The sequence below is a fragment of the Choristoneura fumiferana genome, chromosome 15 (assembly GCF_025370935.1).
Source record: "Choristoneura fumiferana chromosome 15, NRCan_CFum_1, whole genome shotgun sequence".
In the NCBI taxonomy this organism is placed as follows: Eukaryota; Metazoa; Arthropoda; class Insecta; order Lepidoptera; family Tortricidae; genus Choristoneura; species Choristoneura fumiferana.
Genome location: NC_133486.1, coordinates 13230624 through 13249785, shown reverse-complemented (window position 1 = coordinate 13249785; position 19162 = coordinate 13230624). Strand labels below are relative to the sequence as shown.

The 19162-nt window shown below is 38.9% G+C and overlaps 2 protein-coding genes across 2 annotated transcripts; one reads left to right on the top strand and one right to left on the bottom strand.

Annotated features, from left to right (window-relative positions):
* Positions 1–744: 744 nt before the first annotated feature.
* LOC141435684 (uncharacterized) lies at positions 745–5316 on the bottom strand. Its single transcript, XM_074098428.1, has 6 exons — positions 5113–5316; positions 4525–4736; positions 3277–3329; positions 2411–2509; positions 1524–1624; positions 745–1126 (listed from the first exon to the last, which is right to left on the bottom strand). The coding sequence occupies exons 1-6, from the start codon at positions 5259–5261 to the stop codon at positions 1027–1029; spliced, it is 714 nt and encodes a 237-aa protein (XP_073954529.1). The 5' UTR covers positions 5262–5316; the 3' UTR covers positions 745–1026.
* Positions 5317–5625: 309 nt separating this feature from the next.
* LOC141435685 (uncharacterized) lies at positions 5626–18100 on the top strand. Its single transcript, XM_074098429.1, has 5 exons — positions 5626–7241; positions 7557–7760; positions 8233–8498; positions 9010–9159; positions 15257–18100. Exons 1-5 carry the CDS (start codon positions 5780–5782, stop codon positions 17846–17848), a joined length of 4674 nt encoding a protein of 1557 aa, XP_073954530.1. The 5' UTR covers positions 5626–5779; the 3' UTR covers positions 17849–18100.
* Positions 18101–19162: the final 1062 nt, after the last annotated feature.

Here is a 19162-nt window from a genome sequence, read left to right as displayed (position 1 = left end):
TTATGTAGGTACAGATGGGCCAACGTCAGTTGCGATGACAGATCAGAAGGCGCAATTAGAGCAATTAAAAGAGTCTATTGCGTAATGTTTCTGACGCTCGCGATCGCGATCACAATCAAATGACAGTTTTCGCATATAAAACTGTCATTTGATTGTGATCGCGAGTGTCAAAAACGTTACACATTTGGTCCTCTGATTTTTCAGTGTCAAATAGACCCTTGCAGAAATTTTCGTCTTTTAACTGAAGTACCTAGTGGTCGTAAGCAAGCTAGGTCTGAACTGACTGATTTGATTTACAAAATTTGGTACTTAGTCCGACTGTTTGACAGAGTTGTTCAAATTGACTACTTGTCTTGTCATCCACCTGATTTTCTGCATCATTCCACTCAAGTAACCTAGTAGCGCTGGACTGGAATGACCTGAACTGGGATATCTTTTTCAATGACGCAGTCCTTAATTAAATTAATTAATTTATTGCAGTAATTGAACCAACTGTTACCTACTTCTGAGAAGTTCACATCATAATCTGACAAATTAATACAGTTAAAATAACTTTTTAATTTGGTGAGTAGGTACCATCAGCCAAATATGTAGTCTACCACCTGAAAGTTAATAATCGTTTGCATGTCATAAAAACAATAATCCCAATAGACGAGTTTGTCAACTTGAAAGTTCGACTTTAGCGACAAATTCATTTGATAAAACTTAGTTTAAAAATTGATAGACCACTTATTTGGCTGATGGTACCTAATTCATTCTAAGCCTAGGTAGGTCTAACTACAAGAATAATTGTAAATTGTAGTTCTTACATTGTGGCGCTCGATTGATTACTTCAAACTCAATGCGTAATAGCAATTGCACATTTATTTTTTGTTTTACCAGAAACTAAATGTAATGCTAAGTTTAAATTTAAAACCTTTGATTTGACAGTTGGAATAGGTTTTGCTTAACTGTCCACAGAGTGCGCTGTAGTGTTGTCTCAGCTGTTTAAATCGTCAGAGTGCAGTGAGTGAAGGTGACGGGTGATTAGGTGGCGATGGGCGGGAGCCGCTGGTTGCCTAGGACCCTCTTGATAGGTCCTCGCTTTGGGTCCAGCACTCGCTCGTCGGCACGTCGGGAGATGTTTCTAGAACGTCATACCCGCAGGACAACGATAAAGTTAAATTTGAAAAGCGGGAATATGATTTAATTTAGGTTATAAATTTTAGGTACTAGGTATATAGTGTGAATGTAAGCTCGAAGAAATCTTAGTCTGAAGCCAAACGGGCGAATTTTTTGAGTTGTGAGTCGCGTCATTTACGCTGCTTTCGGTTTCATATATTAAGTCTTGTTCCACAAAGCGCGGCGACGCAAAATAAGGTTTTCGTATGCAATCGAAAAATGCGGCTTATTTTACACAACTCAACAATAGGCATAGCAATAGGGCAACCAGGCAACTTGGGGTTCTATGGGGGGGCCTATGTCCAGTAGTGGACGTCCTACGACTAATATAATGATAATGAAATTAATAGGTAGGTACTTACTGCCAGTAAGAGCTATTCCTCTGCAATCTCATGATGTTGTTCTGACAAATCAGTAGCTCATTCTGCAGGTACGTCCTTTGGTCGTTCACTCTCACGAACAACTGGAAAAAATTACTAACGTTATAAAAAAAACCGGCCAAGCATTAACGGCTGTATCTTTTGATTGCGTTGGCTCAGAAGTTTGATTTTTTCACAGCTGTAAGGGACAGTAGACTTGAGTATTTGATATAAATTTCAGCTTGATACCTCCACGCGTTCCTGAGAAAAAGGGTCTTGACAGACGGACGGACAAAAAGTGATCCTATAAGGGTTCCGTTTTTTTCCTTTTGAGGTACGGAACCCTAAAAACAGCCAAGTGCGAGTCGGACACGGGCTTCGAGGATTCCCTACAAATTTGTGGGTATCTATGAATATTTAGTGTTAGTAAAGACTCATTTTAGAATAGGTCGATGAGTGACACCATAAAACATTAATTCTATGACGCAACTCTATTAAAAAAAATCTATTTATCTACAAAATCAGATCTTTAGCTAACAAATCGGCCCAACCCAAAAGTCATCGGCGACCAATCGACGGTGTATACCTAATAAATAGCTTTTCGTTAGACAGAAAGGGTTGTTTTATGGTCCTTCGATCCGGATAAGTTCAAGCAACCGTAATGTAAGTATGCCTAATTTTCAAATGTTTCAAGTGTGGGGCAGGGGCAACAACAGATTTTTCTCCAAGATGCGATACAGGATCCAACTAATTTCTTATGTGATCACTAAAAATCGAAGTTCGTATCGTACCGCCCCTCTCACTCTCGTATTAAATAATATAAGCGTCGGCGGGACGGCACGATACGAACTTCGTTATTTCGTTGTGGCTCTGGTGTTTAGTTTGATTACCTTAGACTCAGAATCCAAACGCCACTCCTTGCTGCGAAGGGTGCTTAACAAGTCTGTTTTGATTCTCTCGAACCGCTTCACTGTACGGAGAAGTTCAGCCTGAAATTTTGGATATAGATATAGTTATATACATATAACTAGATATAGTTTTATACTAAACCAAAAATTCTATCGTAGTTAATAAAGTGGTAATAAAATAACTACTTAATCGTGTTGAATGACATAATAATTGGATTGAAACTACTATTAAATTAAGGTAACTAAAACTAAACCTTAATTAAAAAAGAGAGGTGGGCCTCTTGGCATGGTGCCCATCACGCAGGCAGCATTCCCGCGTTGAACAGCGATTGCCATTCTTTGAAAGAAAGAAAGAGAATGCTGCCGGCGCGAGGGTTGCCTGTTGCCTCTCTTAACCTATTGCTGAGCTCCCTAAGCTGTGTAGCTCCAGCGCACCCTTACCCCAAGGACCTAGAGTCTCGACGCCAAAAGCAAAGAAATGATATTGGGCGCCGAGACAGCTATATTTTGTGACGTTGAGGCGTTCCCGGGCGTCTGCCGCCGCCCCGGCACGTTTGGTAGTTGCTGGTAGGTAGGACGCCGCCAGGGTGTCTGTACAGGTAGGTAGCGTCCCACACACATTCCGTCAGGGCGCTTGCCATCGCTCCGTACAATCTGGGGCTCCAGAGCAGCCGGAACGTTGGCACTAACGAGCGCCCTTCCAGAATGTCGTTGAGAGCGGCGTGGCGGGACAGGGTGGCCGAGACGGTCCACTGGAGCCCCACAAGAAACACAGTTGTGACTTGCGCAGATCCCAATCCCAACTCCCAGCCGATTGTATTTAAAAATATTATACATATAGTATGTACCGGAGTAAGTATGTCCAAGTTTATGTTAAGATCGTCGTGCTTCAACTTGCAATCTGAAAAATAAAGTTAGGTTTAAGTATTATAGAAAAAATAGAATCTGTATTATTTTCAGAACTGCCTTGCTCCTCCGCTAGCATAAGTACAAAACGCTTACGACACGTATTTTCATGCAGAAAACCCATTCTCCTCCGCTTCCACTTTATGTCACACACTCCCCACTCATCTATCACACATAATTTTCACTTTACAATTGAATATTTTGCAAACAAATCACTGAATCGTAAAATCGTTTTAGCAAGCCCCTAATGGTTTAAAAATACCTATCCAATGATACCCCACACTACAAGGTTGGATGAGAAAACAGAAATCACCCCCACTTTAGGCAGGTACACTAAAATTTTTTTTTATTAATTTTTAATTGTACCATTTTGTCGGCATAGTTTACATATATAATCGTGCAAAATTCCAGCTTTCTAGCATTGATAGTCCCTGAGCAAAGCCGCGGACGGACGGACAGACAGACAGACATGGCGAAACTAAGGGTTCCGTTTTTGCCATTTTGGCTACGGAGCCCTAAAAAATACTTACATGTTTAGAACTCTTAAAAGTTCAATCTCGTAGCTAAACCGCTTACTGTAGGTAGTTTATTTACTTAATTATAATGTTGGATGAAAAACGTACAGTAGGTATTCTGACGCCTGGGACAACAATGAAATGAAGCAAAGGTACACCGTACCTACGGACCTAGGAGGAGCGCCAGAGTTCGCATACTCTTCGCTAGTCATACCGTAATTTTTGTCCGAATCATCGTTTGTCATCATTTTTTTCCCATTAAAATCTTGAAATTTTCTGAAGAAAGAGAGAGTTGAGAAAAAAGAGATGTCAAACGATTATTCTGACAAACATTAGGTACATTCGGACTTTCGATAAGTATGCCAGCCAATATGGACCCGTACATCGTCATGAGTCAAGGAGAAAGTCATTACGATTTTCATTGTTAATTAATGCGATGTCACTATGACGTTTACTGTGAAATGGTTCCATGGTGGATCATGAATTAAAGTCCTTGACCGGACTAATTCTGAATACAGTACTTAACAGTTAAGCTACGTACGCACTACGCGACTAAGCGCGCGGTTTTAGCGCGCCGTCTCTAAGTATCTCAAGCGATGCTTAGATTAGGGGCGGCGCGTTAAAACCGCGCGGTCAACCGCACAGTGCGTACGTAGCCTTAATGTAATATATTACCTGGCCCGCAAATCTTAGCGTTCTTCAACTTCTCCTTCCAAATGGGTAGCTCCGCCCTTAATTCGTCAATGGAGTCCAAAAGCTGCTTATGTTTCGTATCTTCCCTATCCAAATCATCGTCATACTCCCAAGCATAATCCGCTTTACGTAGATCCTCTTGCACAGAGACTATTTGCTTTTCAAGATCACTGTTCTGCCACGCTGCTGATTCTCTATAATTAAAAAAAAAAACAAGTAGGAAAATCAAACTGCTACGATTATTTAAAATTGTGGGTAACGTAACATAGATCATAATTAGATACCTACCATGATAGAACAAAATGAGATTATGATTTTTAACCGATTATATTTAGGAATCTATAATATTAGTAGTTAATCGGTACCTACAGTCAAGGAAACTGACTCTGACTCACGTAAGGGTGAAACCTTTTCATACCAATTTTGTTATGATTTCTTTGGCAAATGTAGGGGATGTCAACAAGACATTATAGTAGTACATTATACTCTGGTATGTGAATCAGTTTCCTTGACTGTACAAACAAAGAGAGCCAAAGTAGGTAAATATTCAATATTTTTTCTTAAACTAACCTGCATGATTTTTCGTGATCTAGTTCAGATTTGAGATTGTCAACTTCGCTGTCGTGCATTTTTATTATTACTATGTTAAAATAAAAAGCGTTAAGGCAAAAGTATACCAAATGGGAAGCAATGGTGCAGTAATATTGATTCAACAACATCTTGACAACCTTAAATTTCCAAGCTTTTATTTATTCTTCTTCGACCTTGGCAGCAACACCACCGTGCTACCACACCACCATACTTACACCACCTAGACGATTTGTTTACTTTCAAGTTCTATAAAATCGCTTTTATAATTTGAAATTTTGAATTTTCCTCACTTAAGTAGTTAAGTAGCAAGAACAAAACGCAGCGTGCTTAACTTTGTAAAGTCCGTATAATAATTAATTAGTGACTAGGTATATAGTTAATGGTCCAACATGTTTTAAACTAATTTGGGTTACTTATGCACTTGTTATTTTTCGTTTTTTTATTGATGGATTTATAGTTTCGTAAAAAATAAACTTTTACCATTACAGCAACGATTCTTATTTATGAACGTGCTCAACATAACAGCTGTCATAGGCTGTCAAAAAATTCGAATTTCAAAATATTTAACTGAAACAAGAGGCCATCAGTCAGATCCGTATTCATTGTTTTAATTTTAATTTAATTGTAGGAAGTGTTATTAACTAAAATGAAGGATTTTAAGAAACTTAGCGATGAAATAACAACCCAAATGAAGGATCTCACGGATAGAGTAGAAATACTATCATGGACGTTGCAACAAAATTTCATCGATTCTTTCCTTAACTATACAACAACAAAGAGCCTGGAGCAGTTGAACTACAGAAACAGAAAAGGAAATATAGTTAACGACTACGCTAATATTTCGGAAGCAATAAAATCCTTACGTGAAAGTCTGAATGAGACTAACGACGAATTTAATGATCAGTGCGAAAAATTAGACAAGTCGATAGATGTATTGAACGATTTGTGTACCGCAGTGGAGGGTAAACGAGTTCTGGAGCTGGCGAACCACGAATTCCGAAGACATAATTATTGTGAAGCCATGGTGGCTGTCAAAGAACTTCAAGATAGAATTCAGAAGTTAAAATTCAATGGTGATACTGCCAAAGCGCTACTGAACTTAGTAGAACAGGCTGAAAATCAACTTGCCTTGTACACAGCCCATCTGAGTGTGGATTGGGAAGATCTCTTCTCTTGGTCAGAGAAGAGAAGCTTAACATATCTTACATATTCTTTGTCAGTTCAGCAGAGTGATCCAATTTTGCTACAGAAAGTACTCAGGTCCTTACAAGTTACGGAAAGATTGAATGCTGAACTTGGCGTGTTCTCATGTTTCTTCATAGATCAACTGCTACACAATGTCATAAGACACAACTGTGAGATTTTCACAGAGGATGATGTAGGTGCTGTAGTGTTTAATATTAAAATAACTCTAGCAAACAAAAATAGACCGAACTACCAAACAATATTCAACAACTTAACTGCTATATTTGAGTTCTTACAGTCCACTCTCGGCTCTCAGTTAGAGAGTGCACAAAAATTCATTGAAATTTTTGCTGATTCCATCAGAGAGAAATTCTTCCATAAAATTATAGAAGACTGCATTAGAAACAATCTGCCTTCTTGTAACAGCACTTACGAGAATTATACTAACCTTGTTATTGAGTTGGATGCTTTCAACAAATTCTTGATAGAATCAAAGTTTGTTGAGGCTGACAAGTCACCATTAAACAAATACATAGACAATACTGAATGTGTGCTGTATAACAAAAAATGTGATAAACTACTTTATGATGTACGCAACTTGCTGAGTCAAAGCTTATCATACGGTACTGAAGTAGTTGGAACAGAGCCAATGAATGAAAATGAGTCCATATTAGAAGTCACTGATAAATCTGAAAAGGATGTCTGGGATTTAAACAAACCGGTGTTTCTATCGAAGTGTGTAATTTCTCAGAATGTGAAGAAGATTTTGAGGATGATTGTGGAGCATTTGGAGGAAAGTACTAAGTTGCCAGAAAAATACAGCACCCAGTTGGTTTCATACATCAAAGACATTACGGTGATGTACCAGAGTATTGTTCCGAAGAAATTTAAGACCAACCTAGAGTGTTGCCCTCTTGATATAGGTAGATTAGATATAGCATTTTTCATTATTCTCTAAGATACATAGTTAAATTAACTCTTCAGTTTTGTCAAAATTCACCTCTATTACTTTCCAATTTTACAGTCCAGACTACAATGACATTGTCATTTATATAACAAGCAACAACACAACAGCCCAGAACTTTGTTAACGTGAAATTTGTTTGTAGCTATCCTGCAGAAACTATGAAATTATTTGGGATAAAAAAAATACCTATTCAGGAACGAACTTCTACACAAATGGGGAAACAGACAAAGAATTAATCAACTCATTGACTGATTATTATTTTATGTTTCCAGCTCTTTTCTTCAACAACTGCTTCTACCTAGCCCATGGATTGCTTGGCCCTCCATGGAGGAACACCCTGCCCGCTGCCCTCTCCAACCACCTGACCACTGTCATGCTGGTCTGCATACAGGATCTCAGGGTCCTAGGCTTGGAGAAGGTGTCCCTGTATCTACAAAAACAGAAGAATGTTATTACACAGAGTATAGAGAGCAATGGTAAGTTTAACTTTTTGATTTAATGTACAAAAGTTTGTTCAACCCATAATCAAAAAATATACCTTGTTGAGTTTCTCAACAGAGGTTTTTCCAAACCGGTGGTAGATTTTTTGACATTCATAAGTGCTTGTTACAGCCTAAATTGAATAAAGATATTTTGACTTTTTGACTTTGAATCCCTGTATTACAATTCAACTCCACATTGAATAGTTTTATGTGACTGAAGCCGCTGGTACAATCTAGTTCCTAATAAACAAAAGTAATGCTTTTTTATATAAAAGGGTGGAAACAATCATGCAGTTCACCTGATGGGATGCAATCACCGCTGGCCATGGACAATCACAACACAAAGGGCATCACAGGTGCATTGCTGGCCCTTTGAGTGCCCATAGTCCCCTTTTTTAAAGATCCCTAAGTTGTGTTGTTGTTGGTGTGTTGTGCTAATGCAATTTTGACCTGACTTACTTTCCAGAACTCTCCTGGTCAAAGGAAAGCTACGAACAATTTGACACAGCTGTGAACAATGCCATAATCCAGATGAAGGACCTCAAGTGCTGCTGGCACAATATTCTGCCAACCCGCATGTATGAAATGGGCATGTGTACACTGGTCCAGGCCTTCTGCCAAGCCGTGCTGCAGAGGATATTTGCTGACTGCAAGCTCATCAGTGAGGAGTTGGTTTATATGCTGTCTGTGAGGCTACAGGATGCAGTTGAAGATATTACTGCTTTGTTTGAGGTAAGTTAGTATTTTGATGTTATGATATCAAATATATTTTTGTTTATTTTGTGATGACGATTTCCGGTTTTCTCTGCGTTTCCCAAGGTTAATCCATGATTCAATTGATCAAATACACACCTACCAAACATTCTGCATTACAACTTGTAAAAATGACAAAAAAATAACGCCTATTTTATACAGTCAGCAGCAAAAGTGGATGAGAGGTAGTGCTTAAAAGTCAGGATTAAAGTGATCTAGTTACACATGACTCTACTGCCAAGGAAATAAGGCGTATGGATAATTTTGAACACCATAGAGATATCCATTCTTACTGATCCCTTTTTTTTCAATTTTTATGGGACTAACTTGGGAGTATAAGTAAGTATATCCTATAAAATAAAACAGTTAAAAAGTTATAAATCAATCAAGAGCATCCACTTTTGAACCTGTCTATTTAATTAGATTTTAAGTTACTACTACAGAAAAATATTAATTTTAAAATTGTTTGAAACATCTTCATCTATTTTAGGAGCCAATCGAACTCGATAAGAAGATAAATGTTTGGCTAAAATTCACCAAAATGCCGCAACTGCTGAAAGCACAACTTCTGGAGATTGTGGAAATCTGGAACACGAAGGAACTGTCCCAGAGTTACGCCTGCGAGGAGGTCCGGCAGATTGTCAAAATGAGATTCCCCGATAACAAGTACAGGTTGAAAATATTGAAAGAAATACAGTGAATACATGAGATATTTTTTTATTTTAATTAAATACAATCTGCAAGACGTACGTTTATGGATCAAGCCAAAGAGAAGGTCAATGTAATGTCATATCAGGAGCTCAAAGTATTGGCCTCGATTATTCCACTGACGAGAGTCTAGTCTTATGTGTCTATAAATTCTTCCAGATTATTTTAGTACCTATGTGGTTTGGTTAATTTAAATGTGTTCACACCTGACTCGGACGTTTTAAATTCAGGTTAACAAATCGCACACGGCACATGAAATCAAAAACTGTCGTTACTCAAAATTTGGGGCTTTTTGAGTCAAGTATACAGAAAAATCGAGAAAAAAATGCTTTGGAAAAAAAAGCCACAAATTTTTGAGTTACGGCAGTTTTTTTTTTTCATGTGCGAAATATTACCATACATTTTTCGGTGTTATAAACAGCGTCAAAAGCGTGACTGGGTCACACATTTTATAAATGAAGTGTAGAATTTGATGACATTTTCGATTATTTATTAGACATTCTCTACTTGTGCTAGAGAACCTGGAAACCGTAAGAGAAATTTCTACCATGTCAACAAAAATGTGCCCACAAAAATCAAATATTCAAAATAAACGCTCGAATATGAACTGACTACACTTTTGAGTCAAAATGCCGATGTAATAAAAAAAACTTTTACAGGGACATTCAGTCAAAACTATCCCAGTAACCTGAAACATTTCGGAAGAATTTTGAAGACACCATACATCCCTACGTTCATTCTTATGTTATCTTATCAGCAATGCTTATTACGTTTTAGGCAGACTAAGATTAGAACAAATATTGTTCTCAACTGTGTCAAAGTTAGGTAAACTATCTAAAACTAGCTAAAACGACCTACGTGTGAACTAGACTTTACAAAATTATCATCAGCCTCACCTTTGTCAGCTCCATTACCCTAAAACTAACCCGCGCGACGCCGGAGCGCGAGGCTAGCATTTTATAAACCGAACTAACGTGACACACTGACTTATTATAGTTTTCTGGTGGCTGCACTTGCACTGTGCGTGCATTATTTACATTTTAAATGATTGCGTAAGTAATAATGTGCGGAAGAAAATCGGAAATAGGAAAAGTATAACTCAATATTTGATCACGTACGGCGTTTGGTTCGCGCCAGTTCGCGCTCGCTGTTATTAACGTATTTTATTTGGCGCCGTTTTTTCGCGCTATAATTCATCCGCCATATCAGGTAAAGTAAAACACTAAATAATTCAGGCAGCCGAAGCGTTTGACCGACGGGCGGATAGAGTCTTGTTAAGATTGGCTGGGAAGAACTGGATGCGTAGGGCACGAGACCAAGTGGAATGGCGTGCATTGAAAGAGACTTACTCTAATTGAGTGGATAGTGGTTGAAGAAGAAGGTAAATAATAATTAAAGTCTTCTTTGTTCCCACTTTTACCAGTGGCGTAACTATACCACCTGGTCTGGGGCCCGTGGCAAATTCTTTGTACTTAGTTTAATTTTAAGTGAAATAAAATACTCAGGTAGAATGTTAAAAAAATATTTCTGAGCTTGCGGCCTCTTGGGTCGGGGGCCCGTGGCATTTTGCCAGCCCTGCAACCTTATAGTTACGCCAGTGACTTTTACTTTACCAGTAATGCGGGATCGATTTTCAGGTTCTTAATCAGATTGATCTAATTTCTTGACTTCTTGGACATTCGTTATCCAAGAAGTTGAGGGTTTATTCCCCCCTTGTCTGAAATCAATAGATAATAAATAAGTAACAGCTTTGCCCACACTTTACACAGCATGACTCGTGAGCATAAACGGGCCGAAGGCTATAAATGCATTGTAAGGATGACGAGGAAACTGCGGGGTCAACTTGGATGTACCTACCTAAGTGATGCCGAGGGGCGTAAATTCCACTGTTTGACCGTTATTTTTTGCCCAGCACAGTGGCGTAGCTAGGTAACCTAGGGCCCTGGGGCAAATAAAAAAATGGGGCCCACTGCTATCAAAACTGGTAAGGTTTTTTGAAGTAAAATCATTATATATACAAATACTTTAAAAATGCTAAGCAACTTTATCATCAGACATAAAGCAGAATTTCGAGGGCCCCCTGAGCTTGAGGGCCCCGGGGCACTGCCCCGCCTAGCCCTTGGTAGCTACGCCACTGGCCCAGCGGTTGTGGTTTGCGATGCGAAGTCGAACCGCATAGGGTTAATTGTGCCAGCATTGGCGCCTATTACAAAAAACGGGCAAAAAATAAGGTAAGTCCTGCTAATATTACAGATGTTTTTGCCGTCTTAGCAAAGTACATTAACTATTTATGAACTTGACTGTAAAAACAAACGCATGATTTTTTTAAAATATATATTGATGTTTTCAGGTGTTTAATAAAAGTTAAAAATCATGACAAGAACTCAACCACATGGCACAGGAACAGTTGTAATAAGCGAAATGTCAATGTAAGCACATGAGAGGAGGTAAGCAAAGTAACACCCTTTTATTACCTCCAAACAATGCGTAGAAAATATTTCTTTTTTTTTTCACCATTTACCTACTGATTGAATTGAAATTTGATGCGTAGGTTTACCTACGATGGTGATTACATTTGTATTTACCTACCGTCAAGAAAAAACGGTGTTTTAAAAATGGAATTAATGCTACTGTTATATTACTGACAGCTACCAGTACCTGTTGATCAATCAATATCTACCTATTATCAGCTTATCAACAATGCGAAAAGTAAAAAAAAATATCCTAATATCCGTGTGACTTAATTATATTGTAACTAAAAATAGAAATATTAGTCGTAAGTTTTGCACGAATCTGTATTTTATACTTTTAAACGAGCGATTCTCGTATATATATATGTATATATATACATATATATATATATATATATATATATATATATATATATATATATATATATATATATATATATGTATACTATCTATTGCCCGCATCTCCGTCCGCGTCACAGGTAGGTACCCCTTCTGTGGTCCGCGTAGAAATATGAAAAATAGTTTACAGCATATTCTCAGATCTACTGAATTTTTTTTTATTCGACTGGATGGTCAACGAGCAAGTGGGTCTCCTGATGGTAAGAGATCACCACCGCCCATAAACATCTACAACACCAGGGGTATTGCAGATGCGTTGCCAACCTAGAGGCCTAAGATGGGATACCTCAAGTGCCAGTAATTTCACCGGCTGCTTCACGGCAGGATTAGCAAGCAAGATGGTGGTAGCAATCCGGGCGGACCTGCTCACAAAAAAAATATACAAAAAAACGGTCACGCCGTTTCGAAGGACCAAACGGTCACAAACATGTTTGACCCGAGAACTTTATATATTAGATAATCATAATCTCGGGAACAGTAGAGCGATTTCGATGAAATTTGGTACGTAGGATTTTTCGGGGATGAAAAATCGATCTAGCTTGGTCTTGTCTCTGGGAAAACGCTTGGTACCGAGTTTTAGCCCGAGCGGAGCTCAATCGCCCACTTACCTATAATATTGATTTCTATTCATCATATATCACTATAAGAGACTAATTGACTTAAAACACAATAAACACGTATTTAGTAGATTACTTATTACAGTATCGCTTGTTTTTCTTTCACTTGAATTCGTAATTGCACGCTAGTTTTACTATTCGAACTATTTTGTTTCATTTTTACAGTATACAGGTAAGGTGAGATATTTACGAAAAAAAAATTTAACTTTTCAACGTGAGTATTGGTAATAGGACATCGTTTCTTTCGTCTTTTTTATGTGGAACCACGTTTCTTCAGGCGATTTTAAGTCAATGGCCGCAAAGTTTACAAATAAACGTTAAAGAAAACGTTAATGTAAACATTTCTCTACTTTTGGCAGTGCAATTAGTTAATTATTAATCTTAAAGGGATAAAGGAATCATGGGTGATATTGGCAGAGAAAGTTTGCATCCCGAAACTCAGCCACCCATTACTAACGCTATATAAGTGAGTGGCGATTCCTTGCACCCATCATTACGTATCGCTCACGTCTGCGACCGGTCGTCGGTCCCGCAAAATGCAACACTTATCGGTAGGTACAACACTAGTGAAAAAAAATAAACGTCAAAATGCGCGGGAATAGTTAGCCGGAAACAAAAACGATGGTGAAGTGATCCATAATTTCAGAAAATGTGAAAGAAAATTGGTGAAATAAATAACAGTGACCTTGGATTTTTTTGTTTAATGTTCAGTGTTGATGTTTATGGTTCATGGCTATAATAAATTACTACAAAAGTTATTGATTGGAAAGTGCGAATGTTTACTGTCGTCTAAGTCTTAAAGGGTTCTAAATGGACTTTGTCAATACCCAATGTTGAGTAATTTAGATTATTTTGAAATAGGTATAGTAACCTACTGGTTTGTGTGTAAAAAATCAACTCAACTGAAGTCAAGACTAGAGAATTCAGAAGAATCCATATAAAAATATTTTTAATTAAGACAGAATTAGTTTAAAATTAAATGAATATAATAATAACAGTTTCCTTTTGTTTCAAATAAAACAAACTTGATACTTAATTACCTGCCTAACTTTATCTTGCAAATACGTTATTAAGCGTTGTTAGTGTCAGTATTTTCCTTTTCCTATACTTACAGCTAAGACGTCAGTTTTTTTTATTAAATATCTTTCATACTTATCTAAGCTCTATTAAACAATAACTTATTATAGTGATCTAATCAGTTGCAAATTCCCAACATTCTATGCCGCTGATGATAAAAAGGTGAACGACAACTCGCGAAAGGTTTGTGCACTAGAAACACGCCGCTGCTATGCTATCTTCATTTAATAATCCTATGAAAAGAGTACAACATTACTGAATAACTGACTAACAGTCAACGCTCATCTCGAAATTTGGCAGACATTTCTTGAGGTGCATAACTAGGTCATAGAGGTGCACTAAAAAGGATTTTTCGAAATTCCCGCGGGATATAAAGCTACGGGATAAACAAAGTAAAAACAATAAAAACCAATTACGAATTACATTCGTGACACAAAATACATTCAATTTAATATTTTATTGAAATAATCGACTAAAAGGAATAACATTTTTTTTAACTCACAACATCAATGTTTATATATATCCTAACATTAGCTTCTAGAACTCCCAGAAGTATAAATGTCTGTTGGAACAACCTTTTTGGACCCGGTTTGAACTCAGTATAACTATCTGCAGCTGATAATGTACGTACCTAGATAATACAGCAATAAGTTTCAAAAAGAAATTAGCTTACCTATACTTGGTTTGGATAGGTATCAACGGCTCCGTAGCAAAATTTCGAAAATCAAAATTTATAATGTACAAAATTCCTAGATACATGTTCGATGTTCAGTTACCTAATCCACGTTTAAAATATGAAATGTACAAAACTGCTAGTACATGAAAGTCCTAGCGACGTTTATCCTACGTTCATTTAACCCACGTTTAAAATGTCTAATGTACAAAATTGCCAGTCCAAGATAATTCTAACGACATTTAGTATTTCGTTCAGTTGATTTTAGCTTAAAGCGTAGATATAACGTGACAAAGTCGACGGAGCTCCGCTGAGCGGAGCTCCTGTATCTGCGTAGTTTGGGCCTTCGGCCCGGATGCAGTACTAACATAACCTAACCTATTTACCTAAACGTAACAATCTACATATTATATCCAGTCAAGAACTATAATTTTTATCGTGTTTGATCTTTGTATTTGTAATGTTTTTCGAAGAATTGTCACTAGGCTTTTTGTACGTAGAGTAGGTATTTTGCGTTTTAGATATATATCGAATTTCAAAGTATTGTCATTAGATATTTTGTACAAAGGAATATCGATTTTCGAAAAGAAAATGATTTATTGTGCATTAGGACCAGCACTTATAGGAATTTCGTACATTATAAATTTTGATTTTCGAAATTGTGCTACAGAGCCTATAGGTATATCACTGTAAGTCTCTAACTTATATTATGTGGTAGGTACCTACATTATTTCGTCAATATACACTTATAAACTTTTCAAAATAATAGACAATATAATATTTTCTTTACAGACGGCATTCCTGATCATAGCGTTAGTGATCGCCGTCAATGAAGGTGGCGCGACGGCACAAGATGACAGCAAGACCGATCAAGTGGCTGACGAGTCCAAGAACAGAGCCGTCACGATTGTTGATGGTCCCAAGTACGTAACCCAACCCAGTCCGACCCAAGCAGCGAACCAAACCCAGCCCGAGCAGCGGCCGCCGAGCAAACCGCCTCACCCCGCCCCGGACAAACAGAAAATACATGTTTACGTAGAGAAACCGCAACCCTACCATCAGATGATCCTGGGCCCACCCTCGCGACACCTCTACCCCAAACCGATGAAACTCCGTCACCCGCCCAACTCTGCGCACAAGTTTCCCCGAGTCATTCCACTAGGCTCGCGACACAAAAGCTACTATCACTCCAATCCGCCAACCCGCCAGCCTCTCGCCTTCGCCGCCTCCTCCGGCAGACCCGTACGTGTACCGCTTAAGCCTCCCAAATTTAGCGTGCCCGTTGAAACTATCAACGGCATACGAACGGACTTCGTACGGCCGCCGAAAATCGTCCAAAACTCTACCACCACCACCACTACTAGCACTACGACAACAACGACAACTCAAAGACCTTTGAGAAACAAAAGAATCTGGCCAAAGAAAATTTTAGAGAGAAAGACTGAAATATTCCAGAACACGTCGTCAGCTGTCAACACGGGCAATACTGACAAAATCCCAAGCACTAACAGCACGAATAGCACAGATCTTGAAATCGCTTCAGCGACCCACTACCGCTTCAAATACGTCAACATGAATAGAACGGCACAGACCTCTACGACCACTTTTGAACCGCTTACGATCACGCGAGGCTATCGCAGGGTGCAACGTGTGCCTAAACATACCACCACCACTACCGCCTCTGTCACTGATGCAAATTACACCCGCTTCACACCTAACGATTGGGTACCTATAGTACCCTCCCACTATCCCAAAAAGCGAAGGCCCGCACAGACACCGATATCCAAACGATCGGACTCTTACTTTACTAGCCCAGAAGACGACAAACACACGATTTACTTACAAAATATCCCAGAGGACGACAAGCGCACAATGTTCTTACAAAATTTCCCGGAGGACAACAAACGCCCGACTTATTTACATACTGTCCCAGAGAACAAGCACACAATGTACTTACAAAATGTTCCAGAGGATAACAAACGTGTGACGTACTTACAAACAGCTCCTGAAGACAATAAACGCTTGATTTACTTACAACCAAATGAAAACGCAAGGGAGAGCAAACGTACGGTTTACTTGCAATCTTATGGGCTAGTTCCGGTCACAAACTCGCGAGCAAAACAGCCCGTTCACAAGAAGAAAAAGATGGGGCTATTCCGCAAGCGGAAACCGACGCAGAATCTTTATGTCTATTCTGGTTACAGCGCAAGCCCTGTCGTGCACTCGCCCACGCAGCACCTTGCGGGAGACCCGCACCCTGACGCCAGTCAACATCAGAACTACGTCACGAGAATCAAGCATCACCATCACCACCATCACCACAGATACATCAAAACCATCGAGAAACCAGTCAAGGTTCCTTATAAAGTCGAAGTGCCAAAGCCTTACCCGGTTACTGTCGAGAAAAAAGTCCCCGTAGAAGTGGAGAAAATAAAGGTCGTGGAGAAACCTATGCCGTACCCGGTGCCAGTGGAGAAAAGGATACCGTACCCGGTGGAGGTCAAAGTGCCCCATCCGGTGCCAATTAAAGTTATCGAAAAAGAATATATTCCAAGACCTTACCCGATCGTGCACCACGTGCCGATTTACAAAAATGTGGAGGTGAAGGTGCCTCATCCTGTGCCTGTGCCCGTTCCCGTGGAGAAGCGCGTACCTTACCGAGTGGAAGTGCAGGTTCCCGTGGACCGACCTTACCCGGTCACTGTGGAGAAAAAGGTGCCCTACCCTGTACCGGTCAAAGTGCTCGTGCCTCAACCATACCCGGTCGAAAAGAGAGTACCTTACCCCGTCGAGGTTACAGTGAAGGAACCAGTTGAGGTAGTGAAGCACGTGCCGATAAGAGTGCCGTACCCGCAGCCATTCCCCGTCAGGGTACCGACGCCGGTCGCCGTGCCGGTCGAAAAGCGGGTCCCGTACCCTGTTGAAGTGGAAAAGAAAGTGCCGGTGCCCTATAAAGTTCTAGTTCCTCAGAAGGTAGAGGTTGAGAAGAAGGTGCCCGTGTACATTCCGCGACCTTATCCTGTCGAGAAGAAAGTTCCTGTTCCGGTGAATGTGCCGTACGCGGTGCCGGTTTACACCGAAATGCCCATTTACGTCAACAAGCCTTTCAGATACCCGAATTCAGACGACTACCACAATGTAGTCTCTGGAGCCATTACTGTATCAAATTCTAATGAAGAGACTAGTACGTCGGCGTATCATACCGCTACAGTACACGGAAACACAGGATTTGCAGGATTTCAATCGCGTTCCGACGTAAAGAGTTCAGAGTCAACGTCATCTGCTGAAAGTACTGAATCAACCACACATTCTGAATCAATTAAACAATACGAATCAACCACAGAATCCGAAAGAACAACACCAATAACTACGGAATCTAGTTAAGAAAACAGACATGGCCAACTGGAATCGTAGTTTTTTAAGTGTTTGCAGACGATTTTAATAACAGTGGATTAAGAGGTCACGATACGCCAATATTCAATGTAGTGACTTCAAAAAGTGTAAATACAACCTCATGTGTACGAGAGGTTAATAGTTACAGTACTGCGTAGATGTAAATAAGTTATTAATGTGTGAATGTGTGGACTGAGCAATTGGGAGTAAATGAGTGCTGCTGTGATACAAAATGTATTTTATTTTAAATCTTTATTGTACCGAGGTTCGAAGGCACTGTCATTTTTAATTCTTAAACAGAAGGGGAAACGGACTCGCTAAGATCTTTGGTATGGAGATAGTAGGTGTGTAAACTACACGCAGGCACTAGCGCGTTCCGTTCCTAGTTTCTTAAATTTCGTATGATTTTCAGGGTCCATTATGTTCCAGTATAGGCTCTTATGCGCTAGCAAATTCGGTCTGTTTGCAGATTACTTAGTAATTATTCTATATCTGGTAAGAAATTAAGTAATCTCACCATAATAGTCAAGTTCACAGCGGTTAAGTCATGGACTGTGACGAGTCGTTCACCCGCCACTTAAATGATAACTCTGCCTTCGTTAAGCACCGCTCGTTGTCGCTTTCATTGACTAATTATGCTCTCTAGTAAACACGTGGACGCCATTTTAGTTCATTTATTCACGCTGCGTGAATCAGGCAAATGTAGGTACCTACCTACCTATTTGTTGCAAAAAAAATTGCTTATTTGCTTATTTTATTACTGTTACTAGGCTAAAAAAAAAAATAAGTGTAAGTATATTACGATTTAGATAGGATTTTTATTTAGGTACTTTATTGGTACCTATTGTATGACACAAAACCATTTTTTACAAAAAAAATACTTAAAGTTTGCAACTAGACACCTACTTTAATTTTATGTAAAGAACTTAGGTATCCATCAAGTAAATATCACACAATCCTAGTAGACAGGCTGCCTTTAAATTTCTAAGAATTAGTAAATAGGACGACATTGCACTTTGCAGTATAGTCAGTATACTAAATCACATTGTAAATTCAATGGAAAGAAGTTCACGAAACTTAAATATTATTATTAAGGCCCTACTATGAAACGGCCATTGTGATAATAAACTGAAGAATAGTCTGTTATTTACAAAATACCATCGTGATCAATACTGCAGGATGTATTTACCTACTTATGCATAGACACATTTCAATGATATTCCGATTTTAATTGAAGTAAATAGTATTTCGTCGCTGCCTATCTTTAAAATCGACGTAGGTAAATAAAATAAGATAAATTCGATT

Coding starts and splice junctions, on each gene's coding strand:
- LOC141435684 (XM_074098428.1), bottom strand. CDS start 5,261: ATGTTGTTGAATCAATATTACTGCACCATTGCTTCCCATTTGGTATAC. Junction 4,737..5,112: donor GATCACGAAAAATCATGCAG/GTTAGTTTAAGA, acceptor TTTTAATTATAG/AGAATCAGCAGCGTGGCAGA. Junction 3,330..4,524: donor CGCTAAGATTTGCGGGCCAG/GTAATATATTAC, acceptor TTTATTTTTCAG/ATTGCAAGTTGAAGCACGAC.
- LOC141435685 (XM_074098429.1), top strand. CDS start 5,780: ATGAAGGATTTTAAGAAACTTAGCGATGAAATAACAACCCAAATGAAG. Junction 7,242..7,556: donor GTGTTGCCCTCTTGATATAG/GTAGATTAGATA, acceptor TTATGTTTCCAG/CTCTTTTCTTCAACAACTGC. Junction 9,160..15,256: donor GCGAGGAGGTCCGGCAGATT/GTCAAAATGAGA, acceptor TTTTCTTTACAG/ACGGCATTCCTGATCATAGC.